Source organism: Pinus tabuliformis, chromosome J (assembly GCF_031772625.1).
Source record: "Pinus tabuliformis cultivar Carrire ecotype Pingquan chromosome J, CPIR1, whole genome shotgun sequence".
In the NCBI taxonomy this organism is placed as follows: domain Eukaryota; kingdom Viridiplantae; phylum Streptophyta; class Pinopsida; order Pinales; family Pinaceae; genus Pinus; species Pinus tabuliformis.
The window spans coordinates 272723860-272743284 of record NC_142295.1 but is presented as its reverse complement, the minus strand read 5'-3'; the positions used below and the strand labels follow the sequence as shown (position 1 = coordinate 272743284).

General features: G+C 38.3%; 1 protein-coding gene across 1 annotated transcript; it reads right to left on the bottom strand.

Moving 5' to 3' along the window:
- Positions 1-12979: 12979 nt before the first annotated feature.
- Positions 12980-17122, bottom strand: LOC149226832 (uncharacterized). Its single transcript, XM_089380310.1, has 4 exons — positions 16931-17122; positions 15834-16786; positions 14755-15455; positions 12980-14571 (listed from the first exon to the last, which is right to left on the bottom strand). The coding sequence occupies exons 1-4, from the start codon at positions 17120-17122 to the stop codon at positions 12980-12982; spliced, it is 3438 nt and encodes a 1145-aa protein (XP_089236436.1).
- Between the last annotated feature and the right edge of the window lie 2303 nt (positions 17123-19425).

Genomic DNA, 19425 nt, shown 5'->3' with positions numbered 1-19425 from the left:
TGTAAACTTTCCTTAGCTTATAACTAAAATATGACATATAAAATGTGCAAGAATCTCTTACCCTTCTGCGAAATGCTTGTAGATGTCCCTTGATGCTTTCAAAAGCCCTTCCCTACTGCTTCAAGGGAAGATATGCATAAACAAAACTAGACAAAGGATAAAAGCATAACATAGATAAAGATTGAAAAACAACATATGTATAAATTGCAACATAACATATATCATAACATGAATTCAATACCTCAATTACAAACTATGTAAAAGATCAAGGAGCTTTGCAATGAGCATCATAACAAGTGCAAATAGGAAAGAAACAACTGCTTGTATTAATATTGAATAAGAAGGAGCAATACAACCTTAGCCTTGATGTTGCAAGCCTCTTCCCAATAGTCTCCAATCCTTCCTTCAGTGATAAGATTCCAGCCCCAATCCAGCAACATAAGTTTACATTAAAAAATACCCCCCTCACCCTTTGGTCTATGTTGAATTTATAGGCCAAGAGGAGGAGGTTTGAGATCCTCTTCTCAAGGGATGAGATCCATAAAGAGAGGGATTAGGGTTCCAAAAAGAGAGGGAGTTTGATCCATGAACAAAGGGATGAGGCCCAAGTAGGTAGGGGTTCGAGGCCTTTTAGTTGAGAAATATTCCCCCAACAAAGCTTCTAGAAATTGCTTTTTTATTTTTACCCATGTTAAGAGATTTGCGCACTTTTTAGTGGAAAACAAAGCACAGGATTACATAGGCCACAATGGTCAAAAGTGCGCTTGCGTAGGTAATGACTAGGAAAACTGTCCAAGTGCTTGAAAATAGGTTTTTAAGTAATGTAATCCAGGATTCTTGTTGTCTTTGGGATTGTTTTTCTTCCAACATTGCAGGGAATGCTTTGGAACACTTCATCATATAGCGCGAGATCCAAATTGGCAGTCATTTACCTAATGGTGACAAAATGGCATGTAACAAATTGCCCCTAAAGTGCAAAGTTAGAAAAGGCATTTGAGGATTGAAGCGCTTTATCATGCAAAAGTTCGGATTAGAGACCATGGTTGGAGATTTGAAACAAACAATCAAGATTATAATACAATATCTTCATATAATCATCTCTGATGTAGGCATTTCCATACTCATAATACAAGTATTTCAAAGAACAAGTATGGAAATGTACAAAGATCCATGTCAACAGTAGACACAGAATGGATGCAACCATCAAATATGGATCTATATTTACAATCATGAATATTTAAACTCCATGCAACCTAGATGGATGAAACTATATCGAGGGTATTGGTCTCCATCTTTATCAATCCATAGTACGAATCTGACCATGCGGGTGAATGTCTCGAAGTCGAACATGACAGAAACCATGTGATTACCGTCCAATGATGTGAACCATTAACAGGTGTGAGAGAAAACACCAATAATGACAATGGTTTTCAAGGCACTCTAGTACAATCTATGAAATGTGAACGAATGTCTTAAAGTTGAACACTCATAGAATCATTCAATCAGAGGTCAATGATGAGAACCTATCATCGAAGGCGAGAAACCTGCCATTGAGGCATGTAAGCTCCAAGGTACTAAAGGAGGTTTTTAGATCAACTTCCTAAATAATGAGCTAAAGTCGATAAGAAGCGATTCATCACAGGGGGGCCTACGACACGAAACTCATGTCAAGTTTTGAAGAAGAAATTTGGAGTGATCCAGGACTGACTCAAGGATGGACGATGTGATTGAAGGTTATGATTTGCAAGGTAATTTTGGCCAGGTTGGACTTATCTTGAACATATTGACGACGCGTCATTTTGACTTGGAAGAATTTGACTAAAAAATAAGACCAAAATCTAGTTTCAAGACTTTCAATAAGGTATGATCAACTGAGAGGCAAATGGATTCCAAATCCATACACAAAAAGTGACAGAGTGTCATGTTTAAGATCAACATACTGCCTTTTCAAGGTATAAGAATAAATGTTTCTTTCCCATTTCCCCCACCATTACTGGCAAGTGCCTCTTTATTTTTATGCAAGCTTAAGGAAGATAACATATGCTTGTCATGTAAGCTCATCCTTCAGAGTATTTTTAACAAACCCTAGGAAGGAGTGGTTTGATCTCATCATGATTGACGAGTTTTGTGTTTTTTACATTTTATGAGTCCAATGAAGGGGTAACTCGATGTCGTTTTCATATTTTAAGAGTTTGAAAAGATACAAAAAGGAAACTCATACAATTCTTTCAATGTAAATTTTTAACGAGCCCAGAGAAAGTAAAGCTCAACGTTTTCATATTTAGGGAGTCGGGAGAAAAAAACATAAGTAGACTCCAAAATGTCCTTTTTCGTAAATTTAGTGTCTCAAGCCCATAAAAGGGTAAACTAATGCAAGAGAGAACTCTTTTGACCATGATTAGTCAAAGTATACATTTTTCATAAATAGTTTATGTGGTTCGTAAAAAGGGGTAAACTTATACTAGGTAGACGTCCTTTCATTTAATTTTATGAATTTGAAAGAAACAAGTGTACTCGACAATATTTTCATGTTTTGATAGTCAGAAAAGAGCTTAAAGATAACTCCTCCTATACAAATGAGTGGTATAAAGGGTAGCAATTGGTTCCGATTATGATGGAATTTCTCAAAACATGTAAATGCCAAGAGGTTGGCTAATAAGACCACTCATCACAAGATTTCCTCGGGAAAGGGAAAAAAACCAAGTGAAAGTGAATGATTGTCCAAGCATATGTTGATGATGGAATGAAAAAAATAGGGCTCATCTTATAGAAACAAGCTGACAATCACAAGTTGTAATGTGTATGGGGGGTTCCTTTTTCGTAAGTTTTAACGAGTCTGAAAACGTCATAAAAGTGTACTCATATCACCGAATTTCAATTTAATTAATGAGCAAGGAAAGACGGACTGAACTCGATATTTTCATGTACATTTTACGCACATGAAAATATAACAAAAGAAGCTTGGGATTTTCATGAGTTTAACGAGTCTTGAAAATAATAACCAAAATGGACTCTAAATAGATTTGATTTTTATACAAACTTGAAATAGAGGGAAAACTATGCTTGAGATAAGTTTGTATGCCCCCCAAGCATAACTTGCAAAGGCATATGTCCCCCAAGATTTGTTTGATTTGCCTAAGTAGACTACTGGTTACTAACAGGAGGATGAAATGAAGGTTCATTCACGATATCAGATGAAAGACTTGACTCAACATTTACGCGATCTAGTCAAAGACTCTAATCAATTAGAGGGAAATATATTTCATTTTTTAACGAGCTTGACATTGGAAAAAAATTATGCTCATATCACATTGTTTCATTTTTCAATGAGCTTGACACAAGAAAAAGAAATATGCTCATGAGAGTTGTTTCATTTTTTAACGAGTTTGACACAGTAAAATAACTATGCTCATGGGAGTTGCTTCATTTTTTAATGAGGTTGACATAGTAAAAGAAACATCCTCATAGGCACCTTGATCATGGCTTCCTATTAGAAGGAACACATGCCAGGCGACACACCTCGATGATGGATTCCAAGAGGTCTTGATCAGAAGGAAGAATAGTTCTATGAAAGGAACACATGTCAAGGAAATCAAAATGGATAAGAAAATTGGGTTATTGAAGGGTTCACCATGTCACCTACGAGATCTAAATCAAAAGAAGATGAGAATATAGTGAGAGGCTCATTTCTATCGGTAAGTGAATGCATGGGACTAGTTTCCACATAGTTAAACCATGGTGGGGTAGATACCACTTCCATATAAGGAACATTCAGGGATGTCAGATGATTGGTAGTCAAATCAAGACCAATGAACAAAATCTAGTCAATAGTCACAATGTTTCCATTGTGAGGGAAAAACATCACATGAAAGAGTGTGGAAACAACAATTTTCATGGCATAAACATAGTCTCACCCAAGAAGCAAATTGAAATCCAAGGGGCCTTGGATTACCATAAGATCAATACAGATATTTTTTCCTTCTAGAGTAATGGGTAACTTAGGAAGGATCCCTAAAGGTTCGTTAATGGTTCTGTTAAAAGCAAAAATATTCTGTGTAATAGACACAATTTGAGGGGAACCCAAATCTTGCCAAGCAATTGAGGATAAAATACTAACAGAAGCACCTTCATCTACATTTGTGCGACGCACATTCTTACCATAATCCTTCAAAATGATTTGGAAATGGGTGGAAGAAGGGAGATGAGGCTCTGTCAGTCTACTCCAATCAAAGGAAATAACCTCAGTACTTGGAGGGGGTTCTGTGGAAACGGGTGAAATGCCCCCTTGTGCGGTGAAATATGAAGTAACAAAAAGAACCTGAGTGGTATTAACTTCACTCTCTAAAGGGAGAGTGGGATTGACCGAAGATGGAATCGATTTGACCACTTGATCAACCAATGGTTCATCAACCTGAGTGATATGGGTTTCACTCTCCAAGGGAAGAGTGGGATTGACTGAACTTGAAATGGGATCAATCACTTCATCAACTGATGAAATATTGGGTGAAATATTATGGTAACCGGTTGGAAGTTGTTTCTGAGAAACAGTAAGGTTTTCCAACAATTTAGAGGCTTCATCCATATGAGGACAAATGTGAGTTTGATGACTCCCTTCACATAACCTACAAGGAAACCTAACTTTACCCTTTTCCCATGGAACCTTTAAATCACTAGTTGATGGATCAATAGTAAATTGATGAGAATATTTAGACCATACTTCTAACACCTTTAGAATACCAGGACAATCAATAAGAAGGTTGTCACCCTGACAAATATTGCAAGGGTATCTGGGCTTGTGACGTATGCTGGAGGTTTCTTCCACATTATCAACCGTCACAACCATGATTGGTTGGTTGAATGAATTCTTATCTTTCTTCTTCTTCTTAGCCTCTTGATTACTAGCATTAGAAATTTCACTAGGCGAAGAAGAAGAAAGGGTAGAAGACATGATGGGCGAAGAAGGTAAAGGATCAACATGAGGTAGAATATCCGGTTGAGGTTGAGGAGAAGTATCCATTTGATGTGAAGCAACTTGGGTAATTGAAGCCAACAAGGTTGAAAATAACCATATCGGTAAACCTATCGTTAATCCAGGAAGAGATAATTTAGCCATATAAGGAGGACCAACATTTCCAAAGTAAGGAAAAGGACTTGGATCCCACTTAGGAGGGGTTCCTTAGTTGGTAAATTTTGGAATTGTTGCCATCAGATACAATTGTAGGTTTACTGAAAAGTGAAATTTAGTTAAAAAATTTAACAATGTTAACAATCCAAGTTCACAATCCACACCTAAGGTCTACAAAAAATAAAAAAAGAAAAAAGAAAATGCTAATAAATATAAGGAGTCAAACCATGCGAAAAACCTTTTCACAACAAAATCACTAGTTGGTGATGAAACCCAACGTTGTAGAGATCAATGTGAAAAATGGCTATTGATAGAGTAGGTGTAATCAATTACACTACCAATCGGCTTAATGGCCACAATCTGGTGCTAGTAACTTCACTTATGCCATCTCGAGTGAAGAATACCCTCCAAAAAGGTCGAAGTGAGTCTAATCAACGTCTACTCCAGGTACAACAGGGACTTCCCCCTCGTTGTAACCTTGGGTAAAAATCCCTAAGATAATGGTCTCTAAGGTTACCACATACACCAACATGACCTGGGGGGACAATGCAGATTAGACGTACATGCAAGGGCAGAGTAACAAAGCTCAATGCCCTTGAAGGTTCCTCAACATGGTCAATATGAGGTTTATCCTTCAAGTGAATCCTAAGAACCTTTCAACACCATTTGTAATGCATGCAAATTGAGCTACTGTAACCAATGAAGCGGGGTCGATCACTCCACTGGCCCTAATATGATCTCGTGCTTAACTCCCGTGTAAGAGAAGCTTTCCAGAGTCACACTGTAATAGATGGATTTACTCCCTACCGCAAGATTCTATTGTTTCTTTGCAACTTTGGAAAGTTAACTCACTTTTCTATTCCAAATCCTTATAATCTAATCTAATGTAGGTGTAATGAGCCCTAGAAAGGTAAAAGTCTAATTTATTTTATTAGTGTTGTTTTTTAAGCTGTTGTTTACTTAGTAGGTTGATGGATATGAAACCAGTGGTGTTATAACCTGACTCAAAATTGAATGCAATCGAATATGATAATGTAATCTTTTCACTTCGATGAATCCTAACTAAAGTAAGGAGAGAGGTTTCATTCACTTCCAAAAATGCAAGAATTGATAAATAAGAGAAAACATAACAAATTCTCTAATGCACTAATTTTTAGCAGGAAAATACTAATGCAAATCAATTCCAACCAAATTTTCTGTTTTTATGTTTAAAATCAATATAAAATCATGCAAATTCAAACAAGGAATATCTTTCAATGAGAGACACTAACTTTTAAATTGATTAAATAACTCTTTACAAGAGGCATAAATGAATATATGATGAGATTCATTGAAAGAAAAGAGACTGACACAACCAATTCCATAAGCAAAAGACTCATTTTTGATAGATCAAAAAACCAACAAAAACTCAAAACCCTAAACTGTAAAGATAAGTGATTTTCTCAAAAAGACAATCAAACACATTGATCTAAATCTACGGTTTACTTTTCCAAATGTAAACTCTGCATAATTTGATGCAAAATCATGCAACTGTAATATATGGACAAGACCATGCAAATGTAATCTATGCAAGAGAATTCTTCAGAACAAACACAAGATGATTCCAGATCAATGAAAGAACAATATAACAAGACTACTTATGCACAACAATACCTTCTTTCACTAATGCAATAAAAGAACCAATCAAGTGTAAGTAAAGGAAATTTCACAAAAATTATGCAACCCAAATGAAATCAAATGTAATATGAGATTTCATTAATAGAGAACTCAACTGAAATTTTGTGAAAATTCCAAAGATTAAAAGAGATGACACTCAAAGGTGATTATCACTCATACACAATTATAGACAAATCTCTGAGTAGTGACCAAAACAGAGAAGAACTGAAAAATCCCTAAGTTTTCAATTTTTTTTCTTTGTGTGTCGCAGGTGAGCAATGTTGGAAAAAGTAACTATGTTTGATCTTAAATAATGTACTTAAGTCATTATGTAATGTGCTTTTCAAAAGAATAAATCAAATTATTATTATTGTGGCTTATTAAAGTATGGGTTTCATGCTTGGGTCACCATGTTTTAGGTCAAAGTCCCAATTGAGGACTTCTCGTTTTTATTTTGGGTATGTAGAATTATTGTACATTTAGAGAGACCCTTCTTGGGCTTTTGAATCATGTAAATTGGTTAAGTATTGAGTCAAATATGCATTATGTAACCTCCACACCATGTCAACCTAAGAGAAGATCAAGTCAGCGTAAGGACCCATTTACCCCACAAGAAGCCTATAAAAGGAAGGACTACAAATTCATTTAGAGCATCACTTCTCATCTACTGGGAAGAAGTACAATAATCCCGTTGCTGAGTAGAAGCGCAAAGTGGATAGCTGGGAAAGTCTATTGCCGGGAAGCCGAAGTGAATGCGAGTTTGGGGGAGTCTAAGGAGAAGAGAAAAATATAAATTTTGCTGGTGGTATCACTTTTTTTGTGCTATGGATTGGGAGAATGAAGTCTTACAAGTTGGATTGCTGCTGGAAGGTGTTGGCTGTTGCAATTTGTTGCATAGTCGAAGTTGCTGGGAAGAGGTCAATCTTCTAGAAGCTGACTTGGTGTGGAGGGAAGGTCTGGTCAAGGTCTAGGGTGAAGAGTCTCAAATGATACTATTTAAAGGAATAATTACTTTGATTGGGTTTTCCCCTTGAGGGGGTTTTTTTTCTGGCATGTGCCTACATCTTGTGTTCATTGTTTTATGTGTTGCTGCTTTTGGTAATTGCTTGATGAACTAAAGAAAGAAGATATAAAAAATTTTAATAATAAGAAAGATCACAAGTAATTATCAAGATCGAGAAAATATTTATTGCCTTACTGATTTTCTAACAAGCAGTTAGCTTCAGTGCGCAGTCACACTGTTGCTAAAGGAAAAATGTGCAAGCTACACTCTATTGCTAAAGGAAAAGTGCACAAATCGAGAAAAACAAAGAAAAATTAAAAAATGAAGCCACAAGTCCAAAAATTTAAACTTTCAAGATTATGAACATAGTCAATAAGGTAATAGAAAGAAATCAGAGATCACATGAAGGCATAATGAAGAACAAATTGTTCCCAAGTGGAGTCACCAATTTGTTATGGCCGACAAATCGTTCTTACATATAAGAACGATCTCCCTAGATTCAAAGATAAATCTAGAAATAAACAAACAAGTAACTGTATACTTTCCTTAGTTTATAACTGAAATATGACATATAAAATGTGCAAGAAACTCTTAGCCCTCTACAAAATGCTTGTAGATGTCCCTTTATGCTTTCAAAACCCCTTCCTTGCTGCTTCAAGAGAATATATGCATAGACAGAATGAAACAAAAAATAAAAGCATAACATAGATGCAGATTGAAAAAAATAAAAGGATATATTGCAACATAACATATATCATAGCATGAATTCATTTCCTCAATTACAAAATATGCAAAATATCAAGGAGCTTTGAAATGAGCATCATAACAAGTGAAAATAGGAAAGAAAAAACTACTTGTATTAACCTTGAATAAGAAAGAGAAATGCAACCTTAGCCTTGATGTTGCAAGCCTCTTCCTAATAGTTTCCAACCCTTCCTTCAGTGATAAGCTTGTAACCCCAGTCCAACAGCATAAGTTTACATTAAAAAATCCCCCCCACCCTATGGTCTATGTTGAATTTATAAGCCAAGAGGAGGAGGTTTGAGATCCTCTTCTCAAGGGATGAGATCCATAAAGAGAGGGATTATGGTTCAAAAAGAGAGGGAGTTTGATCCATGAACAAAGGGATAAGGCCCAAGTAGGTAGGGGTTCAAGGCATTTAGTTGAGAAATATTGTTGAAAGATGGCAACAAGAATATTCCAATTTAATTTGTCCTTGAATTAAATTGTGAATTAAAATCGAATTTAGTCTTAACAACTACTTGGAAATAGTTAATTAATTCATTTTGAATTAATTAGTTGGAGAAATTCAAGTTAGAAGTCTTTCTGAAGTCATGCAAGAGTTATCCCTTAAATTAAGGAGATAAGATTGAGTTATATTTGAGTTGTAATTAGTTAACTCAGTTTACTGAGTTAAGTCCAGTTAAATTAGTTCCAAACTGTTTGAGGAACTAATAGAGAGTTAACAACCAGTTGTTGCATTAATGCACTCAACTAGTGCTACTCATGTTAACTGAAGATTCCCTCATCATAAAATCATGCATGTCTATTCTAAGAAAGACCCAGTTGAGATTAAAGTCAAGGACAATGTACTATCAGTTGCATGTGTTTTCTCAAAGAGAAAACTCATGCATGCAATCAAGGATTTAAGCCTTGAGGATTGTGCAATTTTGGAAGGATTATCATCCACTAGGTAGGAGATCATCCACTTGGTTGAAGGCAAATCATCCACAAGGAACAATGCTAAGGAAATAGGAGCTTGGAGGGCAGAGAGGAAGGTTGGAGAGAAGCCAAGATTGCCTGTGAGCAACTGTGAGGATTGTACTGAGAGCTGGATAGTTGTGAGAGCTAAGGCTTTGTATAGTTCCTATGTATTTCCACCTGTATGATAATAAAATAGTGTGGGGTTTCTAGCTGAGGCTTTACCCAAAGTATTTTCATGTGTATTGTGCGATTGATTCTTCTTTTTCTGGTTATATTGTTCAACTCGATCTTTAAGCTTCCACAAATTGATAGTAGAAGTAGGTTATAGTATTCCGCTTTGATTTATATTACATTATCGGGTTAACCTACCATCAGATTTTCTACATGGTATCATAGCGAGATTTGTAGAATTTTTCTACAAATATTACTCTAACAAAGCTTCTAGAAACTTCTTTTTATTTTCACCCACGTTAAGAGATTTGTGCACTTTTTAGTGGAAAACAGAGCACAGGATTGTGCAGGCCACAATGATCAAAAGTGCGCTTGCGCAGGTAATGTCTAGGAAAACTGCGCAAGTTCTTGAAAATAGGTTTTCAAGTAATGTAATCTAGGATTCTTGTTGTATTTGAGATTTTTTTGCTTCCAACATTGTAGGGAATGATTTGGAACACTTCATCGGACAACGAGAGATATGAATTGGTGGTCATTTGCCTAATGGTGACAAAATGACGTGTAACACTCAGCCTGAACTTGATCACCTCCTCTTCAATCTTGTGGCGATTTTGGTAATCCTGTAGCAACTATGTCTGATCCTATAACACCTACTCCTTATCTTGTAACGCTTGCAAATCAATTTTATAGCTCCTCTGTAGCACCTAGGGAACCCCTGGTCATATTTGGCTCGACCTTTGATGTCTTAATGGGCCTCTCTAACAGTTTTGAGAATGAGCTTCGAAACAACTGAAGTCGGGTATGTTCTTTTATTTCCTTTTGTGGTAGTGGGCTCAACGTTCTTGGTGCGCTGGTCCCTACATGTATTTCCATTTTTAACCATTGGTCCCACTCCTCGTAGTTACACTACAAGGAAAATACCTTCTAGTAGAGGTTATAACGAAGGGTTTTAGTGTTATAAAATTAACAGAAATTGTCAATTTTTTTTTCTTCGCTAAAACATCTATTTGCGATATCATATGTTTTAGTGGAGATTATAACGAAACTTCATCCAAACTAAAATTATCTAGGTGACCTGAGGTTTTAGCAGATGTTTTTTTTGCGGTGCGCTTTAGGGAACAAGTAGCACTAGTGCGCTACATATCTAAAAGCACCAGGGCTGCATACATAACTAAAAGCACCAAGGCGTTGAATGAAAAGAACACCAGTGCCTAAAATGTATACTGCCTCGATGCATATATATAAAAAATGCCCTGGGGCGTTCTTTTAAGGAACAACACCAAGGCACGCCAAAAATATTGCAGACCCGATGTTTTTATTTAAACTTGTAGCACCGATGCATATTATTTGTATAAACACATTGGTGCGCTAAGGCTATAAAAGGACCAGTGCTTTTAATTTTACTGATGCACCGAGGCTGGAAATAATATTTTTTAGGACGGGGCGTTAGTTCTATGAAAGCATTGGTGCGTTAAGAATTATAATGCATTAGGGAGTTAATAGCAAATAAATCTGATGCTTGAAGAAGTAAATGCCTCAGTGCCATTGTTTTCCGAAAGGCACCGATAATGCAAAAAAGATGTCTTTATGGTGCTTTTATATAACATAATGTACCGATGTGTTTTTATGTTATGGACACACTAGTTTTTTGCATGAGATTTTCTCTTTTTTGGAAACATCGACCTGTAACAGTGCAATTATTATAATTTTTAAAATATGTTATTCATTGAAAAATCGACATATATCTTATAATAATATTCATATAAATTAAATTTTGATTAGTGCATTTGTATATGATGTTTGAATTAATTTGTTATATTATCATATTTCACATCTCTTCATTATAATATTTAATCATCCATATATTTAATCAGTGATGTAACATTTCACAGTGACATTGGATAACACAATAGAATAAATTAAAATGTATTTTATTATATATCAATAAGAGGCTCTTTGTCATACAAAATGGGATTGTTATTGACAACCCCTTGTCTTTCAATTGCGACACCATATCCATTACATTAAACAAAATGTATGATTTTCATAGACAATTATTTTAAAAAATACAACAGGTTGCATTAATATCCAAATAAATCATCATTCTTCATTGGAATTGTTGTCAATGCTCAAGCTACTTCTATGACTTGGGTTATTTGGATGAATGTTTTGTTGATTTCATTAATTGTTTTCGTCTTCTTGATCTTGTTACATCCGCAAACATCAAAATAAAGTGTAATGAATGTATCTACATTGGTGAGAATAATGAAAATTGAAATACATCAATGTAAATCGAATAGCAATGTACCATAGCGATAAGTCACTCATAAACTATACACATGGTTTCAAAACTAAGTCTCGTTCCTTTTTGCAATAATTCTTCTGCTGGAGTAGTACCATACTTTGTTTTTTTTTTTGACTTTAACGGTTAGATTTTTATTTAAAAGGCGGCAAAACAGCTGCCGCTTGCATTTACATTGGATTGAGTTTCTCAATTTCATTTCTCTCTGAGTTCATGAAGTCCACGATTCCATGATCAATCTTTGATTCAGGGTCGTCTTTTGGAGAAGCAACGCTGTATCTCTGCCGGATGGTTCTTTACCTTGATGTTACCAGCTGATTCTGACAACCTGAGTATGCCTTTCTGGAGCCTTCCTCTAACTCTGTTGCCAGAGGAGCGAATCGGATATGAGCTATTTCCACTTGGGAGTATGAAAATCGTTTTCCATCTCTAGTCTTCATTCTAACCTTCCAACGCCTTGATTTTTGTCAAAGCAATTTCCCCTGGAGCAGAAAGAGCCGTGCGAAATGGGCAGCTGTCCGATTGAATGTACAGAGCCTGACGTCAAAATTTTGCATTGCTGAAACACCACGATCGGCGTTGCTGAAACACCAGTTTCAGCAACTGATAAAATAACTGTGTTGCTGAAACACCATTTCCAGCAAGCAAATTTCTGGGTTTTCTGTGTTAAAACAGAATTACTGGTTAATCCGATTATGGGATGATGCAGAGAGAATCTTCCAAACTGACTGATAGGGTTCTTTGGCTTCTGGCAGCTCCAAGGTTGGCTTCAAAATCAGCTTGAGTATTTTGTCAAAGCAATTTCCCCTGGAGCAGAAAGAGCCGTGCGAAATGGGCAGCTGTCCGATTGAATGTACAGAGCCTGACGTCAAAATTTTGCGTTGCTGAAACACCACGAGCGGCGTTGCTGAAACACCAGTTTCAGCAACTGATAAAATAACTGTGTTGCTGAAACACCATTTCCAGCAAGCAAATTTCTGGGTTTTCTGTGTTAAAACAGAATTACTGGTTAATCCGATTATGGGATGATGCAGAGAGAATCTTCCAAATTGACTGATAGGGTTCTTTGGCTTCTGGCAGCTCCAAGGTTGGCTTCAAAATCAGCTTGAGAATTAAGCTGCCTCATAATGTGGTAGAAGGAGATTTTCTGAAACTTAGCCAGCATGGGTCTTATTTTCTTTAGAATTCGGCCTAAATGAATCTGCCACTGATTCGAAGGAGAATTCATTGCTTGAATGATGAGCCGAGAGTCTCCGAAGACCGTCAATGTTTGAATGTTCCATTTTAGAGCCAGAGTCAGCCCCTGCCACAAAGCTAGAGCCTCAGCTCTATTATTTGATTCGATTCCCAGACCCCAATGGTACTTGAGTAAAGTAGACCCATCGGGTTTCAGCAGCACTCCACCTCCACCCGCAGCTCCTGGATTGCCTTTAGAGGCCCCGTCGAAGAAAAGACAATGGTCATCTAGTGCCGATCTCCACTTTAGAAATTCCTGTTCTTCCATACGGATTTCCCACTTAGCATGGCAAGTGGTTGGAATAGTAGGGATGGGTTGATTATTTGGAACGATTTCTTTTAGCCACAGCTCCTCCTCATTGTCCAGCTTTACTTCATTCCTTAGGGTTGGCTTAGCTTCCAAAGTCTCTCCCAATAAAGCTTTAATTTTGGATATAACATTGTTTACAGTGCAGATTTCTCCTCTGAAGATTCTGTTGTTCCTTTCCAGCCATAATTTCCAACATATGTATTTAGGGGTCCACATCCAAGCAGTCCTAAGGAGGTTTTTATTGTTGGTGCAGATTGGAGGAAGCTTGGCCCACTCGTAGAACAGGGATGGCACACTTCTTGGTAGCTCAATCTTGTCCGCCCTTGAACTCAGGACCCCTTTCCAGACTGCCTTGGCAAAGGGGCACAGCAGCAACAGGTGATCAGCCGTTTCTTCCTCTGATATACATAATGGACATCTGGAGGGCCCTTCCATTCCCCGTTTTCTCAGATTGTCTCCTGTGAGAATACTATTATGAGCAAGTGTCCAGCAGAAAAAGTCTATTTTAGGGAGAGAAGGAAAGTTCCATATGAATTTCCATTGCGTTGGGTCTGGAGGGACATTCGGGACAGCAATTAAACTTTTGTATCCTTCAGCTACCGAGTAGGAGCCAGTATGGGAGCCCCACCCTCTTTTATCCTTGGCTGTTGCTGATAATGGTGATTTCCCTTGCAGATTGTCTAACAGTAAAGAAGCTTCAGATTGCAAATGGTGTGGTACCTCCCCGAGATTCCAGCTGTCCCATCTTCTTTCAGCATCCTCCGTCCAGTTGGTTATGTCCCATAGAGTTTCCCTGTTGTTGGAATGCAACCATAGCTTAATATTTGCCAGGCCTTTTATATGATGAAGAGGCTGGTCTCCAAGAATCTGATCATTCCAAATTCTTATTTTTTTTCCATTACCTGGGATCCAATAGAGGTTGAGGCTGAAGTTGTCCAGAGCAGCGATACAAAGTTTGGATATTGGGGAGCCTTTGGAATTTTTTGGAGGAAGATCAAGACATCTCAATCGTTGACCTTGAAAGTATTTCTTCCACAGCACTTTCTTGCTCCAGCTTATTTTTCCTGCCACAATATTCCACAATATTTTTGAGCCAAGAGCGAGATTTTGGGCAGCCGAGTCTCTAATTTGCAGACCTCCTTCTATGAAAGGTTTCTTAATGGTATCCCAATTTACTAAATGAAGCCTTCTTTCGTTGTTTTTTCCCCCTTCCCACAGAAATCTTCTCAGCATACCATCCATTTTACTGAGAAAGGTTTTGGGGGCGAGGAGAATGGAATGCTGAAACAGAGGCATGCTTGTTAAGACAGATTTTATAAGGATAATTTTCCCAGCAGTGTTCAGCCAGGAGGCTCCCCAGGCATTAATTCTGAGTTTGAGCTTGTCCAAAAGGGGCATCCAATGGGAAACTTTGGGGATGGATCTGAAAATTGGGATCCCAAGATATTTGAAAGAATCCCAGTCTTGATAGATTTTCATTTCAAGAAGCCTAGCTATATCAGCAAGGTTTTTAGCTGAGCAATTCCAGCCATAGATTGTACTTTTTGAGTAGTTAATCTTGCTGCCGGATGCTTCCTTATAGATGTCCAGTTCCTTTTTGAAAGAATTGGCCGAAATAATACTCGCTCCACCTAGTAGCAGAGTATCGTCGGCAAATTGAGCATGGTTTATTTCTTTGACATTTTGCACCATTCTGAGACCTGGCAGAATTTGGATTTGCTGACAGTAGTCGAGCTGGAAACTCAACACTGAGGCTTGAATGGCATAGAGAAGCGGGGACAGCGGACAGCCTTGCCTTAATCCCCTTGAAGCTGTAAAAAATTCAGTTGATCTTCCATTTACCAGCGGAGCAATCCAAGGAGAGGCGATGCAGGCTTTCACCCAATTTGTGAATTTTGTTGAAAAGCCCATTTTTGTCATAACTGCAAACAGGAAGTCATGCCTCACCCTGTCAAAGGCATTAGCCAGATCTAGTTTTATTACCATTCCTTTCTCTTTTCTCTGGACACTTGAATGTACTGCCTCTTGAACCAGTACAATATTATCCAGTATCTTTCTCCCTTTGATGAAGCCTCCTTGGTTCTCCGGTATGATGTCCGGCAATATATTCTTGAGGTGCATGGATATTATTTTGGTAATAAGTTTATAGCTAGTATTACACAACGAAATGGGGCGGAATCTACTGAACTCAGAAGCTCCTTTTTCTTTCGGAAGCAAAGCCAGGAAGGCTGAATTGGTGCTGCCTCCTATCTTAGTACAAAATTGGGATTTCCTTACCATTCTCAGAAGGTCTTTGTTGATAATTGACCAGCAAGACTGAAAGAACCTGGCAGTGAACCCATCAGGCCCTGGCGCTTTATCCGGGTCCATGCAATCCAAAGCTTTCTTGAGCTCATCCATGCTGATCGGGGCAGTCAGCATATTATTGACGGGGTCTTGCACACAGAAGGGGATCAGATTGTACGGATATGCTTGGGGATCTATAGGCTGGTAATCAGGAGCTGAATAGAGATCTTTAAAAAAGGAGAATGCTGCTCTCTTTATGCCCTCAAAATCATTAACCACTGTATCTTGGAATCGGATTTCTGAAACATTTTTGTATTGCTTTCGGGCTTCGGCATGTTTGTGGAAGAAACTAGTATTTTTGTCGCCGGCTTGTAACCATAAGTTTCTAGATTTCTGTCTCCAATACTCCTCTTCGTCCCTACTGGCTTTATGAAAGGCTTTTTGTAACTCAACTTCTTTTTGGAGCAGACTTTGGGTAATATCTGAATTCTCCATTGAGGATTGGAGGGCAGCAAGATTTTCTATAGACTCTTTTCGATTGGCAGCAGGAGTTTTCAAAGCTTTTGCCCATTCCTTGAGCTTTCTCTTAAGAGCCCGCAATTTTTCTTCCCACACGAAGAAAGGGGAACCCTGAATTTTCCGGTTCCAGACTTCAGCAACCACCTCATTGAACCCCTCTTGCTGAATCCATAACGGGCTAAATCTAAATGGAATGGGTCCAAGAAATCTATCCACGGAGAGTTCCAGACTTATGGGTTTGTGGTCAGAGGTGCAGTTGGGCAGAATTTTGGATGAGGTCATTAGGCCACTAGTGAGGAAGGAGGTTTGGACAAGGAATCTGTCCAAGCGAGTTGCTATATGGCTGGGACCTAGTCTTTTATTAGACCAAGTATATTTCCCGGCTGAAGGTTTGATGTCCTCCAAATCCCAATCGTTCATGATGTCTTCTACCCATTCTCTGGCAGGGTCCCTTACAGGTGAACCACCTTTTTTCTCTTCAGCAGCTAGAGTAACGTTCAGATCCCCTGCAATAATGATATTTCCTGGATTGTGCAAAACAAGAAAGGACTGGAGCGAGTCCCAGCAAATTTTTTTCTCCGATGGCAAGACTGGAGCATAAAGGTTAAATAAACTTACTTGTTGACCAGAATCTTTGTGAAGGAGTTGAGCGAAAATCCAGTGCTGGCCACTTTCTTCTTGAATCAAGTCGTATTTGGAGCTGTCCCAGAAGGAGGCGATCCCACCAGAGGCACCTCTAGCACTGACAGCTCTTCCAGGGCCTTTGCGCCAGAATGTTTTGCTGGATTGGAGGAGAAGAGAGTCCTCCATCTTTGTCTCTTGGATGAGAAGGATTTCAGGCATATGCAACCTTACAATGTCTTTCAGGGCCTCTTCTTTCAGCCTGCTACCTAATCCTCTGCAATTCCAGGAGACGTATTTCATTATTTACTGGAGAGGGGGGGAGTGGCTCCTTTTGGAGCCTTGTTATTCTTGCGCCCGGATCTGGTATTCATCATTCCCTTGAGGGTTTTCTGGGAACCTTGGAGAACATCCATGTAGGTTTTCTCCTCTCTTTGTTTCTTCTTGGATTTTCGGCCCCTGGATGTTTTGATAGGAGAGATTTGAGAACTGTCTGATTCAGATTCTCTTTCTTCTGATTCTTCTCCTGATTCGGAGGCAAGACTAATGTGTTCGTCATCGCCTGCTTTTCCCCCTTGATCTGCCTTGGTTAGTTGGGGATTTGATTCTTCTTCGGATTCTTTCCTTTCCTTCGGCTGACCTTCAGTTTCTTCATGTTTCTCTGAGGCCTCCCCCTTTTCAGCTGTGGATGGGCCTTCATTTGAGACTGGTTTGGTTTTGTCGTTGGGCTGGGGATTTCCCTTTGATTCTGTCTGCTTCTTCTCGTTTGGCTTTGAGACTACCTTTCCTTTTTTTATTTCCTTCCATCCTTCTTCTTCCTCTTTATCCCCTGATGGTGCTTTAGGGCAGTTTCGTTGAAAATGGCCATGTTCATGGCAGATCCTGCATTTAAATGGGAGTTGCTCGTAGTCTAGCTTCTGGTAGTGATGCCAATCTCCCACTGTCAACTTGATAGCTTCCGGTAGCCCAGCTTCGAGATCCACTTCCACGCATATTCTGGCGCAGGTGTATTGGCCCTTGTTATCAGCTTTGTCGATGAATCTTCCCAGTCCATTTCCTATCTTTTGCAGTGCTTGGTAGCTCCAGCAGTGTATTGGAAGATTGGGGAGCCGAACCCAAACAGGGACCTCCTTTGGGACATCGACTGAGGGGTCAAAGTCGGGTGTCCATTTATTCAGAAAGAGACCTTGGTTTCCCATGAAATATGGGCCATTTCTGAACACCAAATCTCGGTCTTCCTTGGTAGTGAATTCAAAGATGAAGTAGCCCCTTCCAATCGGGTAGCTGATTACATTGTTTGGGAGCAGGGGTCTCCAGTTTCTTTGCACCCATTCATCAGTCGATTTGGTTGTTGGCCATCGTCCCATAAACTGCCCTACTAAACCTCTGTCAGCCAGGGCAAGGGCGATTTTGATTGTCTGGTCTTCTGGCAGAGCAATTTCTGGGATTTCTTCTAATTTTTTGATAAACTTCGGAGCTTCAGGCTGCATTCGTTTTTTCCCTCTCTGCGTAAGGATCTTCTTGAAGGCTTCTGCAGGCGAAATCGGAGGGGTGGGAGAGGGCTTCGCACCCCCTGGAGCAGCCATGGCGGCGGCAGCTGGTCGAAAACCTAGTAGAACGCATTCCCTATCGCGCGCGCGTCAAAAGGGCAAGGATCAGTAGTACCATACTTTGTTTCCTGCATGTTTTAAACCCCATTATAAATATAGAATTAATATAAATGATTTTTTGTTCTATTAATTATAAATTCAGAGAAGTAAAACAACATATATACTTATAATCTCTGTCTAGTCAATTTAATGTCTTAAATTGCTCTACATAAATTATCAATCCGGGTATCGTAAACTGATGAAGTGTGGTGCACTATATGTGCTTAGTTAACTTTTCTCTTACTTCGTTGTTTTATAGTTTATGTTGTTTTTGGGGTTTTGTTCTTGTTGGTTTTCTAAGGTCTTAAGAATACTTTTAAAGGACAAGTATGGATAAAGATTTCAAGACAAGGCCTATGTCCTTAATGGTAACTTCCAAAACTTAGCACTTCAAAAGAACTTAAAACATGTTAGTGATGGAGTTAGTATTTAAACAAAAGTGTAAATATACAACTAGTTCAATCAAAATAAAATGCAATAATCAAATAATGAGAGAATGACTATGAGATCCAGTATCCTTGCTGCTTCAGCAAAAGGACAAGATGATTCTATCACGTCATTAGTTCATTAAAAGGCTATGTGCATCACTAATCTACAATCAACTTGAAAGCAATTTATGTACAATAATATACATGTTAAAAAGAAAATAAAATACAGTAATTCAAACTGTACATTAATATACATGAAAATCAGAAAAAGAAATACAAGAAATTAAAGTGACAACTATACAAGGCAGGGGCCCCCTACCACCTATGAAATCAAAGCAAAATTAAACACACTTGCATAAATTAAAATTGCATGAATGAAAATCTAATCTACCTTACATTCTACAAAGCAATATTT